General features: G+C 35.9%; 1 protein-coding gene and 1 long non-coding RNA gene across 4 annotated transcripts in view; one reads left to right on the top strand and one right to left on the bottom strand.

Moving 5' to 3' along the window:
- Positions 1–1,040: 1,040 nt before the first annotated feature.
- Positions 1,041–12,838, bottom strand: LOC122651823. The gene is made up of 3 exons (XR_006331517.1): positions 12,759–12,838; positions 8,419–8,426; positions 1,041–1,051 (listed from the first exon to the last, which is right to left on the bottom strand). It is a non-coding gene; the product is annotated as an uncharacterized LOC122651823 (long non-coding RNA).
- LOC122651820 (50S ribosomal protein HLP, mitochondrial-like) overlaps positions 12,533–14,290 on the top strand; it is a 30,396-nt gene continuing 28,638 nt past the window's right edge. For all 3 annotated transcript variants that reach the window (XM_043845373.1, XM_043845374.1, XM_043845372.1), the window contains exons 1-2: positions 12,533–12,596; positions 12,761–12,838. In XM_043845373.1, the coding sequence (XP_043701308.1) occupies positions 12,805–12,838 (34 nt within the window). In that variant the 5' untranslated portion in view covers positions 12,533–12,596; positions 12,761–12,804. The remainder of the gene's footprint in view (positions 12,597–12,760; positions 12,839–14,290) is intronic.

Below are 14,290 nucleotides of genomic sequence, written 5' to 3'. Positions count from 1 at the left end.
AGAATAAATACATAATTACAATAATGTCTAACAAAGTATACTCTCATCAGATGTAAGTGGAAAAGAAAGTTTTCTTAAATATAGTGAAAGGCCAAAGGTTACTACTATCAAATTTCCCACTTGAACTTCTACTTATGTTAATTAGAGGTGTCCATGTCTAGTTTTTGAATAGGAGAATTCCATAAAAAAAATTACAGCCTGAAAAAAGTAGTTTGTTTTGTGTTAAAGCCAAAGGTGAGTGAAAATAATTAAGATAAAAGCAACCCCTCATATGCATGTCTTAATTATTTAAGGACAAATATTACATATATAGATTCCATAAAAAAAAAATTAATTACATATATAGAAAAATAAATGTAATATCTCATGTTGGGCAAGATTTTAAGGAAATAACCTAATTAAGTAAAATGTCGTTTGGTTATTGAAACCACCGGCACATAGTTGAAATACTTTCAAAACTATGCATTCTATAAAATGGGGCTTATGTGCATTTTGAAGAGCCAAATACATAACTATACAATACGACGCCAAACTTAGGGTCTTATTAGACGATTTTTGTAATCCATTTTGCCTTTTACAGATGTATTAGAAGACTCACATTGTGAGAACCTACATCATAAATGTGGGTCTTGTTTAACAAAACCAAGAACAGTCATTTCTTTTTTTATATATAACCTTCTTTTGATTTTCTTTTGTCTTATGCTCAAAAGTTATTTAATGGCAGGGGAAAAAAAATTTTAAAATAATTTGAAAGTGATTTGTTATTATATCATTATTAAAATCTATACATTTTTTGAGTAGACATGTGAAATAATAAGATTTACCCTCATTGAGAACAAAAAGTGTATTATATTATAAGGGCAAAAAAGTAAGTTTACGACTTGTTTTTCATCAACCTTAGTTACAACAATATTTTTCATATACATATTATCCTTTTGTCCAGGTTTTATACCAATATGATCTAATAATAATGCCAATCAATTTTGTATTTTCCATACCCTTTTTGACATTTTATTAATTCAACTTCTCTCTCTCTCTCTCCATTGTTGGCCTTGTTTACCCAATTCTTGATATTCAACCAGCTTCATGCAATGATCATTTATACCGTCAAGCACAATATCGAATTTAATTTGTGACATGCTTATTTATTTGCTTATTCAAACCATTATGCCTGAACTGAATTGTGACTTATTAATTTAAATCAATTTTCAAACCAATTAGTTCTTTAAAATATTTAGCATTTTAATATTTTACTAAGATCATTCTTTGATAAACTCTTCAAGGCTCAATTAGTCCAAATGGAAAACCTAATTCAGCAAATGTGAATTTATGTTTTTGTCTTTTTAGCAGTCGAGTCTTTGCGAATTCATCCCAAACAAAGCGAACCTATTCTTGATCGAGAAGATGCAGATAAACGACAATAGCTGCTTCTACGACATAAGCTTATCCCTTTAATTGTGTGTGTGTGTGTGTGTGTGTGTGAGAGAGAGAGAGAGAGAGAGTGTGTGTGTGTGTCTTTAATTTTCTTATATTTAACCATTTAAGTAATATATTAATATAATATAAATAATTTATTTTCTAAGAAATAGAATTTCTATTGTTTTCTTAATATAAAGTTGTTCTATACATTTACCCCCCAAAAAAATTTAATATGTATATTCTTTTTTTAAAAGTCCTTTAAATTTATATATTTGGACTTTTTTAACTTTTTCTTGTTGGTAGAAGGCTTTTTTCCTATAATGAAGTAATAGTGGTTGCTTATACAGATGATAAATACTACTTCTCATGCATCTAAGCTGATGTCGAGAAGATAAATAATGGAGGGTTTTTTTAAGAAATATACGTGAACTCTAATCTTTTTGGATCGTGACACATTATTCAAATGTTGATGATGACTTAGTGAACATGTTTTGTTCGAATCGTGATGTATTACTATAATGATGATGATTATAACTTAGTGAACATATTCTCTTTGAATTGACATAAAGCCTCACACAAATAGAAGAAAATAATAGAAATTTATTATAAAAAAAAAGGGTGGGGGACAAAAGATCTACATATTGACTGTGTGGGGATTCCTATTTATTTACCCCCCCAAAAAAAAAAAAAATGTGGAGATTCCTATGTACACGCTCTCACATAAATGACTGATTCACAAGCTCTCTCCTCCAAAATCCCATATATGGTGATTCGTATTAGAGGTTTTCTTCTATACCCCCGAATTAGTATTCAGACGTCGTTGAAAACCTTCTCTGAAAAAAAAGGGTTGAGAAGATACCAATAATCTTTTAATTAATTCAAAAAGGATAAGCCCCAAATCACTGTTACTATGATGTATACAGGCAGTCCTTCCCAAAAAGGAAAATAAGATATGTTAAGGACAGTCTTGTAAGATTAAATGAAAATGGAGGATTTTAATAAGGGATGGGGACAGAAAGGAGAGCACCAGAAGCATAGCTTTTGAAAAGCTATAAAGCTATCTTAAATAAATAAACAAACAAAACAAATTAATAAACATAGGCATTATATTCCCCACCACCCATATGTCGAGTTGATAACTCACTCGCACCCCCAAAAACACTAGATGGTGATTATATTTATAAGTGGCCAAAGCATTTAATTAATCTAAAGCTCACTTAAGTAAGGATTTGGTTTCATTTTTCTTCCCCAATCAAAGCCATTATTTTATGGAATCCGTACGTATAATGATGTGTATCGTTGGCTCTGTTGCATTCCACACTTTTTTCTTATAAAAAGTAATTAAAAAAAACCTCCTTTTTTGGGTGGCTCTCGGTGGGCTACTTTAGATGAAAACTTCCACTTAAATCTGTAGCCAAAGTAACAAAATTAAGAGCTAGAGAAAACAGAAATTTCTTTTCGAAAAACACATTTTACACCCTAAAAATGCATTCTATTGATGGAATAAACTGATTCTAGCTGAAAGAACCTTTGATTTTCTTTTAAAGAAATATTATAATTTTTATGGAAAAAGGCTAGACACACCGCCCATATCCCACAAGCTATCGTCCTCTCTCTCTCTCTCTCTCTCTCTGCTCCCTTTGAAATGATCCCTTCCCCTCGTGTATGATACCATGTCTTGTACTCCCATTAGTGTCACCCATTAGTTTATAGTATGTGGACAGTGTTTCTATACCTCTCCTATTTTTTTATAGATTAAGTGGAAAAATTCACAAAATATCAATTAGGGGTCTTAACAAAAAAAATTTAGAGCATTAGGGGGAGACAGTCAAATTATGAAAAAAATCACAAAATATCTCTTGGGGGTACATTAAGTGATCGGAGATAGCCTAATTGTATATTAAGACACATCTAGGGCCTCAGATGACCAATGTGAGACTTGACTATATCTCTATAATTATGAACATCTCAAAATTTCTCTCATTTATAGTTTCGACATACAGGTGAATGATGAAATAGTTTGACTTTGATGCCATGTCAAATAAAGTGGATTCCAAATAATCGATAGGGTTCCAATAGTCGATTTGAGAATATACATCTTAAGGATGACATTGACAACAAAATGGTTTGGCTTTGATACTTTGTTAAATAATATAGAAAAGTCCATAAAGTACTCCTTAAAAACCTAAAGCATTAGGTGACGATTGCCAAAGGGTTTATTGAGACATATCCATTATCGCACATAGCTGGTGTAGGACTATAAATCTATAATTTCCAACATCTCAACTACGGATGCAAGTTTGTCTAATGTGTATATATATATAAACATATACTATATACAATTATGCAAAATAATATCATACATATAGTCAAAAGAAAAGACTAGCCCGACATTACACAACCCTAAAATGACAATAATAAGGACTACTAGGATCATCAATCAGGGCGAGCCTGGCCTGTCTAACTCAATCAGGATCAAACCTGGCCGAACCCGACCCAATTGCATTGCCTAATTAATATCAACAATTTTAACTGAATATTTATTTTTTTAAAAGATAAACAATGTTATGGGTTTGCATCCTGATTCGTAATTATCAATCATAGCAATGTCTCCGATTTACATATATCAAGAAATATTTGAAAACAGAAAAAAAAAAAAAAAAAAAAAAAATCTCTGAAACTTACATTAACAGCGACGCAGCTGAGGCGTGTTCCCGCTGTTCAAAGCTTATTCCATCACTTGCCAGTAGAAAAGAGAAAAAAGCTAATGGGATTAAATGAATTGAAAACCAAAAGGGTAGAGACTAGAGAGGTTGATTGATAGAAGGGTGGTGCAGGCATTGAGATAAGACCAAAATAGATTATTAATTGATTACTTACTTATAAATTATAATAATAATAATAATAAGCAGTGTTCGATGCAATGCAAGATTTATAGGGTGGTCATAAGTCATAAGCTAAGCCAAGTGTGGATGATGGTTCTTGGAGATGTTGCCACTTGTTAGTATATATAATTTATCGATAACACACCACGATCAGCACGTGTCGTGGTCTCAGTGCACAGAATGGATCAGGCGTGTAATGTATCAATGCAAATCAAGTCCGGGCTTCCCGATGACCAGACACACCACGTGTCGCTGTCTTCGTAAACCATCTCTCAGTCATTGTTTTGCTTCACCGTTACTTTGTTTGGGACTTGGGGTTGGAAATTTTATCAAAAAAAAAATACTTGGGGTTGGGAGAGACCCAACTCTTCTGTTCAACTTCGGATCGGTTTGGTACGGTGTGCAGCGGTGCAGCGCACATCCAACGGCTGGGTTGACACCCTTGTTCAGTGCTCGCTGTCTTGCCGGAGTGGGAGATAATTAATAAAGGTTGGAAGACATGGAGATGAGGAATTTTGTGGAGTCAAATTAAGAATCAAGCAAATCTATGTAACGTACAATTATATCAGTGTTTTTTTAATAATTAAGGTCATCAGAAAGAATCCAAAAAAATGTGTCTTCCCAAAGAGCCAAGGACCGTCGTTCCATTTGACCATTTAATATATATCGTACAAAATTTCGCACCTAAACTACCTACTCCTCCGAGACCTTTCTAAGGGGCTTTCTCTGATATTTTTTTACTCAAGTCACAACTCACTACTCACAACTCACAACTCACGGTAAAAATGAACGGCGCAGTTTTCATGAACGTAGCCCATCCCATCCCCATCTCTGGGTGTGTTTTTGTTTTTCTTTAAAGAAATTAGTGATTGGGTGTGTCATCATGCGTTTTATCAATGAAAAGGGCTTCTGGCCGGACAGCTGGGGTGCCTAACTTCCAGGTATGAGGTACCTACCTCTTTGCGCGTGCTCTCTAATGATATATACCTCCCTGAGTCACCATCTGAGCTGGAAATTAAGGCAATCTCGTCCCATCAAGCTACAGCCCTACTATTCCGTCTCACTCCTTCAACTATTGGCCGGCTATTTTTATAGATTGAAAAAGATGCAAGGCTTCATGAATCAGGATCTTGGTGGCCGTGGTTTGAGAATGGGCATTGGATCGGCTGAATCGGTCAATTCACATTGATATTGATCGGTCGACATTGACATCGATTTAAAACCAATTTTTACAATTTTTTTTTTTTTTTTTGTTTTTTTTTTTTTGTTAAGGATAAGAGATTGCTGCCCGGCTGAGTGTTCCTTGCACTAAGTGTAAGGTCAATAAGAATACACGAAAGAACATTAATATGGATGAGATTTTTTATTTCATAAGAAATGAAGAAGTGATTTCGTGTAGTCTTATGTTTAGACGTAGGATACACAAGGTCCATTTTTTTTATATTCATTCAGTTATATCACATGTATCATTTTCTGTTGGACATTTATGAGTAACATGGTAGGATAATTTCCAATCAATATGTATGGAAAATGATGTCTACCCTAATCATATCATGTGCCCTGTTACAGTTATTGACATTATCTCTCCTCCTTGATGAACCGTGGGATGCCCCCTCCTATGTTTCTAACTCTGTCTCTCTTTCCTGACGTATCTCTCATACGAATTGCGGGATCCTCGCTCTTGTGCTTCCATTGGCTTTGTCTTGGGAGATTCTACCTAACATCGATAGCTTATCAATCCTTTGCCCTAGGGTTTATTAGTTATCTCTACTATTCTTGTGACTAATTGGATAGTTAATTATGTCTTTTTAAAACCATTACACCTGAATCTAAGAAGATAAGATTCAACTACAAGCAAACTAATATAATGACAGGAAAGAAAAAGTCAATTGAGAACTCTAATTTTCTATACTTATCCTGAAACACAAATTAGAATCTTCTAATGGCTTCATAATTAAAGGCTAATGATCTTGTAAAACACAAAAACTTAATTAGAAGTCAAATTTAATTTAAATATATAGGTATTCCACATTATATTATATTTTGTCATATGCTTGTTTGGCCCAAGAAAATAGATCAACCAGGCCAAACTTGCATTGGGTTCATTTGAGTTAGTTTCTCTTTACCAAAAAAAATTTTTTTGAGTTAGTTTCTGTGTTTAATTTTGATATTTGAGTTCTTGCGGATTTCTTAACGTGCAGGCACAGTTCATGAAAACGACTGATCATCAGAAGAGCTGAAAGAAAATTGGGATCTCTAGACACACTTCATAAAGCCAGTCAGTCTGTTCCCTTCCAAGTTTGAAATATGCTATATATCTAACCTACCTTTTTGCCATATTGTCTTGATCCAAGCCCACTCCATCCCACCATTGACCCCACCATGATTCCCAGCCTACGTACGTGATGACTGGTTCCAATATAATTGAATTGATTGGACCGTATTGGATATTATTTGAAGGAAAGCCTATTTTTGCGTTGGGCTTTACATGTTTGGGTCGAAAAAACCCATTAATCAGATCCATGGAGCGACCCAAGTCAGGCTCACTACTACTACTACCGAGGTTGACAAGGCAGACTTTGGCCCAGTCTATGGGAGGTTACCAGAAATGGAAATGAGTGGGGAAACACGTCCTTAACATGAAAATATGATAAACCCCCAAACGTGTCTTCTAGTCATTTTGGGAAATTGAGGTTCTTAATTTTTTTATTATTTTTTTGTTTATATTGGAAAATCATGAATCTATCTATGGTAGTATCAGATTATCAAATCCTAATAGGTAGAAGAAAATGGGTGTCCCCTACCTTTGAATTGTTAGTCCTTTCATCTCACTAAGTTGTACTATGTTTACCTAAAACTGCCAAACTGGACTTGAAGAAGAAGGAGACATCACTAATTGATTGATTCCATGTAGCCTGACCTATTCTATCATATCCTATTCTACCATTCTTTTGTTTTAGATTCTATTTTAAGCAAATCAACTGTGGAATGGAGGTTGTACGGTCTGCACTGTTTTTACGGAAAAAGGTAGAAGTGGGGAAGCAGATTTTTTAAAGGTATGTTTGGTTGACAAGAAATTATATAATAATAGTAATAATAAGATAAAAGTACTAGTGATACTAAATATGCATTTATGTGTCTTTCCCTCCCTTTGTTTCAAAAATTTTCAAAATTATTTTCTACCAACCAAACCAAATATACCCTTGGGTGGGTTATCCTTCCCTTGATAAATGTCGAGGGCAGGGTTTTAGGAATCTGTATCGTCTATGGGATTGGTTTTTTCTAATACTGATCCTGATCACCCTGAATCGATTGGATAGATAGATTTATCCATGGTTTCAAATTAAAAAAAAAAAAGATTTTTTTAACTATCTTTGGTCTATATCGATCCATCGATATAAGTGCTCTTGCATTAGATCAGAGATTGCCAATACAGATACAGCTTTGGTGATTCCACTAATCCGATATCGATTCTTAAATCCATGGTTGAGGCTGGTCTATTTGACTAACTTGGGGTAATAAATTTTACATGTGACTAATGCAGAGAATCATTTATCCATCAAACAATGGAATTCACCTAATCTTCCCTCCCTAGGTTTGATGGAATGGCTAAAAACCCTAGTGGAGCACTAAATATTTTGGTCTTAACATGTGAGAAAAGAATGACGTGGGTATATTATATAAATACTTTTATAAATATACATACATGCCTCTCATATTAGGTGTTATGAAGAATAGAAAGAATAAAGACAAAATCTATACAAATTTAATACATTGAAATTATACAAAAATCTTGAACTTTGTATTAACTTCTCATTGTAGGTGACACTTTACTTGCCTTAAATATCTTCATCCCTGTATGTCAATGCATCTGAGCTATTGATTTGTATTTGATGATTATGGACTTGAAAGTCAATATCCTCTGTAGATACAGCATTTCTCTATTAAAGCCTTTTTTTTATTGAAAAAAAATATATACAAATTACAAACAAGGGGTCCACCCTAGTTTTGGGACCATCAACCTAAGATACCTCTTCCACTTTCTACCTCCAAAGAAGCCATTCCATGAGCAATCCCATTGAAACTAGATAAAAGATCTGTAATGCCCTCAAACAACTCCCTCTCTCTCTCTCTCTCTCTCTCATGCTAATTAATAAAACCATGTTGTCTTGAGTCCTCATTATCGTAGCATTCTTATTGTCATTCCCACGTTTCAACATCTAATAACTAAAAGGGTTATAGAACGCCACCTGGTCGTGTCCAAGGCGTGGACACTGCACCTAGATACGGCCATGAAAGGACCGTCTAGTCCCTGTTGTGGTGCCTGGAATTTTCACCGGGCTGTCATTTCACGCCCAGCTCTGTTTAGGTGCAGTGTCCACGCTCTGTACATGACTGATTAGCATTCTTTATCCCTACATAAAATTTTGACTTATCTTTTTGGTAAACAAATTTTGACTACTTTAATTCTATAGATATCTCACATTCTAATTAATTTTACTACTATGAAATATTTTATGTATTACAATTTTGGGAAAATATCCCCACCTTGGTTAATGTATCACTCACAGAGCTTTTTATTTATTTATTTATTTTCTCTCTTTTGCTTGATCAGTGTGGGCCCCTTACGTACTGATGATACGGTCCCGTGCACTGCCATTGGTAGTCGGCATGGAAGATTCCTCCTATTGGGTACCCTCCACCTAAATTTTTTATAGTCATTCCTATGCATTGGGCTACTGAACGTTTCTGCTAATCCCTAGGCCTACTGAACGTTTCTGCCTTGGTTGCATTGGGCTGGGTTAGGTTGAAGTCAACTTGGCCCAAACCAGCTCAAACTAAGGTGGGCTTCTGGTAGGTCTAAGCCCTAGTTCAGCCCAAAAAGGTAAACTCAACCTCAGTCCAATTTAAGCTTGTTGGCCCACCTTGACATATGTAGTAATCTGATTGGATTGTAAGATGACACCTAAGTACGAGGTCACATGACAGCATGAAGAGTTTTAAAATGAACTGCCAAGTGGCAAATATGTAGGCACATATGGATCGGTGTATGAAAGTTGTCCATTTAAAAACAAGATTCTCTTATTAAAGTAAGGCCAAAAGTTTTGTGCACGACCGTGCCTGCTTGCACAGTCATGCCTCCCTTTTCACGTAATGATCAACTCAACCTATTAAAACCACTATCTTATTCAACCTCTTCCCATCCACCCTCTCAACCTCCATTTGCTTGGGCAGGAGGTGGCTTACTTGTGCAGCCCAAACCCAAGCCTACTAAGACCATGGGTATGTGCAGGTGCAGAAGAATGCAGCCCAATGGACTAGATGTGGCAGAACAGGTGGGTCTAAATTTCAAAGATATGTAGGTCCCATTGTCAGCTTACATACCGAGTTTGAGTTCAATCCAACTCTTCTACATGACAAAGAACTAGAGTCCGAGGCAAGGGAGTCCTTCAAGGGCCCAAGGCCTTCTCGTCGCAAAGTCCTTAGATGCAAGCAGTTGGTCGATTGGGTAGAAATGGGTAGAGAATTAAGCTCGATGGCCTCATGGCCCTGGGATATTTATTTTGATCGGCTTTGTGTTGAACATTTTGAATCCGTAAATACTAAGAAAGTGGATAGATCCTAGATTGATATAGCTTATAGGTTGGCTAACATTTTGGGGCCAATCTGATTTTCTATGAACATGAAATCAAACCGGTGTTACCAAACAGAATCTCACTCTCAATACATAAATCAAGGAATCAGGAATTGGGAGTGTTATCAATTGAGGCCTATATATCTCATGATGTTGATGCTTGTCTTTCTCATAAGAAAAAAGGAGTGGATGGTACAAAATTGAAGGGGAAACAATACATGGGGTATATGCTTGAATTTGATAAAAAATAATTTTACAAATGACCAATTCAAATAATTTCCTAGATATCCAATAATCGAATTTGCTACACCACCCTTTCCCGTGGCACAATTAGGTGTATTGTTAAGAGATACCTTCTTTATTAAATAGTTTGGAAAAACTTTTGTTGAGAATTTACTTTGAAAATTTTTGAATTGTTAAAAAATTATGGTAAAATGCATAGTATTTGTGGGTCATAAAATTTGAAATAGGGTTCCCTCTTTCCATTTAATTGTTCAGCTTAGCCTAATTGTCATAGCAAGTAATAAAAATTATGGACACAGTTTTCCTCTATCCATTCACCACTGGGAGGGAGAGGGTAGAAGAGGGCATCAGGAGGATATTCTGGTAACATACTATAACCCTACAAGGGTTTGTGAACATTCCTCTATGGGTAGACGAAAACTTTCCAAAAATTATGTTGTTTGAATTGTACTCCCCAAAGAGATTTTACAACAGTGAACGGGAGTAATCCATGAGTGTCATTGAAGGTTGTGACAATTAAGATTTCCATAAAAGAGACAGGTTCAGATGGGTGAGGCAGTAGTTATGGCAAACTCTGCGAGGCAACCCGGATTGGTCAGTCCACTTCAAATTGGCTGCTCACCTACTTGACTTGTTCTCCCCATTGTTGACTCCAAAGGTATCTCTTATCCCTCTCAAGCATAGCCTTAAGCAAACTCCAAGTGATTCCTTAATATTTGCCACATGAAAGTTTAGGTGAAGCAAAAAATTTTGTGGACAGGTAGACCCTAAGGTCTTATGCTCACATGTAAATCTTATGTCAATTATTAGTTTTAAATCAACAAAATTGGGATTTTGAAAATTCAAAACTATGGGAGAATCTATAGTATTGAACATAGTAATATCATTACCAAAATATCTCCGTGTATGAACATACATGGAGATCATGCAAATATATGGGGAGGTTACTTTAATTGAAATGGGTTATGAAATTGGAGTTTCCTCCTTGTCGCTATGCTTAATGAAGTATAAAGTTTCACTATTTGCCACATCGCAGTACATGGGTTAGTCCATTTGATAAAGGATTAGATAAGCATATCCTTGGTATAATTCAACTTAAAATGAGTAGAGGAAATAGTTGAAATTACAAAAGAGGTCATTTTGTGTTTTCACGTTCATCTCTATTTGATGGCATTTTGATCTTTTACTAAAATTTTGAGTAGGAGTTTGAGCAACTTTTCTTGCTTTCTATGGACTAAAAATTGGTCATTGAGATGTATGGAGTTGCGCTCATACTCACGTATGAGAATGCCTCCCAGCTGTTCAGATGGAATCCATCCATGTGGGTCTCACAAAGTGGATTCCATCTGAACAGCTGGGAGCCGTTCTCATACGCTCACATACGTGAACGTGAGCTGGACTCGATGTCTGCGGGGTCCTCTATGGGTTAACCAATGTATTGCCAAGTAGTAAATAGTGAAACATTATACTTCAGAAGATATAATGTCGCTTAGAAGGACCCCAATTGTAATTTGATACCATTTCTTTGATATTCAATTGTCAAAATTGTTATATCAGTCTTCTAAGTGAAAAACAAAAACATTCATTAAGAGATTCCTTTTCAAGCAAACCACTTGGAGAAACTTTTTTCTTTTTATATTTAATTTTATTTATTGAATTTTTTAGAAAGAGAGCGCTACCTAGGCCTCTAGAGCCTGCATGCGGACCCTAACCAATGGGAGCATGCACAAAAATATCGACCTTGACGGAATTTCCAACTTTTCATGGGGGCAGGGCAGTACTTTCCATGGGAGCAAGTGGTACTGTGTCTAGACGCATGAGCCTAGCCACACGACTAAGCAGTGTTCTTTTTCTCTTAATATATATTTTTTTCACTTTATAATTGTAAAATATTTTAGTGAGAGATAGGGTTGGTGAAGAGAGTGGTCCTGGAGGATCTTTATCCCTTGAGGTTTGTTGATCGATACGGTTGTGCGGTTCCTCTCATAGAGGGGGTTAAAATGATCATTCCACCCCTTGACCGAACACACTATCCTAGTGGGGTCCACCCCCTTTTATTAGAGGCACTAGAGGACCATACCTGACAGGGGAACCGCAGGTGATAAAAATTTTGTCCTGAACGGTTTTGATCGGTACTTGTACAAAGACACGATCCGGTCTCGTGATATACTTGGAACGGTTGGCCGGCCACAGAGTTTAGTCGATTTTCCGAGTTCTAAAACAATGTTTCGGGGCCTCTGTTGCACGTGTCAATTTTGAACTCTAGAAGGGTACTTTGGTAATCTGCTACACAAACCTGTTCTCTCACTCGATTCTCGGTACAACAACGAAAGGGTTTTGGGTTTATGGTTTTGGAGAAGACAGACTTTTCATCGCCGGAGGAGACGACCACAGTCGAGACTGACGGCGTTAAAGTATGACCTCTCTCTCTCTGGTCACCCGTTTTGATTGGTTACCATGCTTATGTAAAACTTGATCTGCTTGAAGAATTTATTTTCTATGATTCGGATTTTGCTTGTTTTGAAGAATTTCATCTAATTTCATGTAGGCTAATGGTAGTCATCGATTTCATTGACAGGTGGTTTAAGAAACTCTTTATTTAGATCATCACTTAAATCAAAGATGAATGCAGGTTTAATTTCCAAGTGTTCAAGTGGTACGTTTTATCTAGCGTTCATATTAATTCTTGAAAAAAGGTTATTATATTATTGGGTATATAATTGTATTATAACTGTTACCTATATACATGATGGTTCGTTCTTTGTTGTGGTTACTTACTGGGTACTAACCGATAGTTGCAGAGATCCTGAGATAAGTTACTTTATAACCCCTTTCATTATCATCTTCTAAGATCTAATATCTTGAATATGTCAAATACGATATAGCTCATGAATTCAATGCATTTTATCTTTATTATCTTCCTTTGCTTTCTCCTTATTGTAGGATTCTCCACTTTTATGCCTTTCTGTGCTCTGCTTGGAGATTTTTTGAAATTTTATGTGAAATGTGATTGGGTGTGTTTCTTTATTCATGTTCATCCATTGTTCATAGTTAATGGATATTATTTACTTACTACTATGCAATGTATTATGTGCAAGGTAGCATGATTGAGTAATCCGAATGGTATAGTCCAAGTCACCTTGGATGTTATCATGAGCTAGCTAGGAAAGCTCATGATTCCTCCCCCTGTTAATACACTTATCTATTTTGATAGAATTCTTAGTAAGAAAGAAGACATGGAGAAGATAAAGTCAAAATAATACTTGCCATCGCCATTATTACCTTTTCCACCAGACCAAGCTGATCCCATCAAAGAAGATCAAGAAGAAAGTGAAAGGTACCTTGTCAGACCAACACTACACACTCTCAAAGTCAAAGGACAAAAAGTGGGGGTACAAGAAGGTGGCATATTGAGAAGAAGCCTTCAAAAGAAGATTTTCATAAAATCCCTATTGCAGTAGCGAAGGGTGGGAGTAAATGGGGCTGTTGGGGGGGGGGGGGCGGAGATGGAGAAAGTGTGTGTATCAATTGGGGGTAGAAGGAGATTAGCACAGAGTACTGGTCAGCAATTCCACTATGGCAGCTAAGGAGGTGCAACAAAAGCAGAACCCATGGGAAAAGGAGAAATGTTTGATAGTTTGTATTGGCAGCGGTGGAGTAAAGTGAGGGGGGGCGGACATTTTCAAATTTGGGTACAAGTGGCTTGATTTACCTGAATCATCCTCTACTTGGTTGTCTACACTCTCAGATTGTTGATGTAAATTCTTTATTGTAACTAATCAAGTGGTTTCTTTCTTTTTAAAAGAAGAAAATAAGTGTACCTAAAGTCTCCCAAATCTACTTGCTCTTTTTTCCTTTTCTCCTATACAAAGGGTGAATTCCTCACCAGTTTCATAGGGTGATCCATCTTTTGCTTTCCAATTTTACCTGAACATCTTAAAAGCAGAGAACACATTATATAGACTCCTCCCAACGTTTTACTACCCTCCTACACACACACACTATATATATATATACATATATATATATATATATATAGACTCCTCCAAACATTTGACTACCCTCCTACATTATAGCAACTCATGAATCACCGTACTTCCTACAGATT

Source organism: Telopea speciosissima, chromosome 2, assembly GCF_018873765.1.
Source record: "Telopea speciosissima isolate NSW1024214 ecotype Mountain lineage chromosome 2, Tspe_v1, whole genome shotgun sequence".
NCBI lineage: Eukaryota > Viridiplantae > Streptophyta > Magnoliopsida > Proteales > Proteaceae > Telopea > Telopea speciosissima.
The sequence above is the reverse complement of the archived record's forward strand: the minus strand, read 5'-3'. Positions and strand labels throughout refer to the sequence as shown.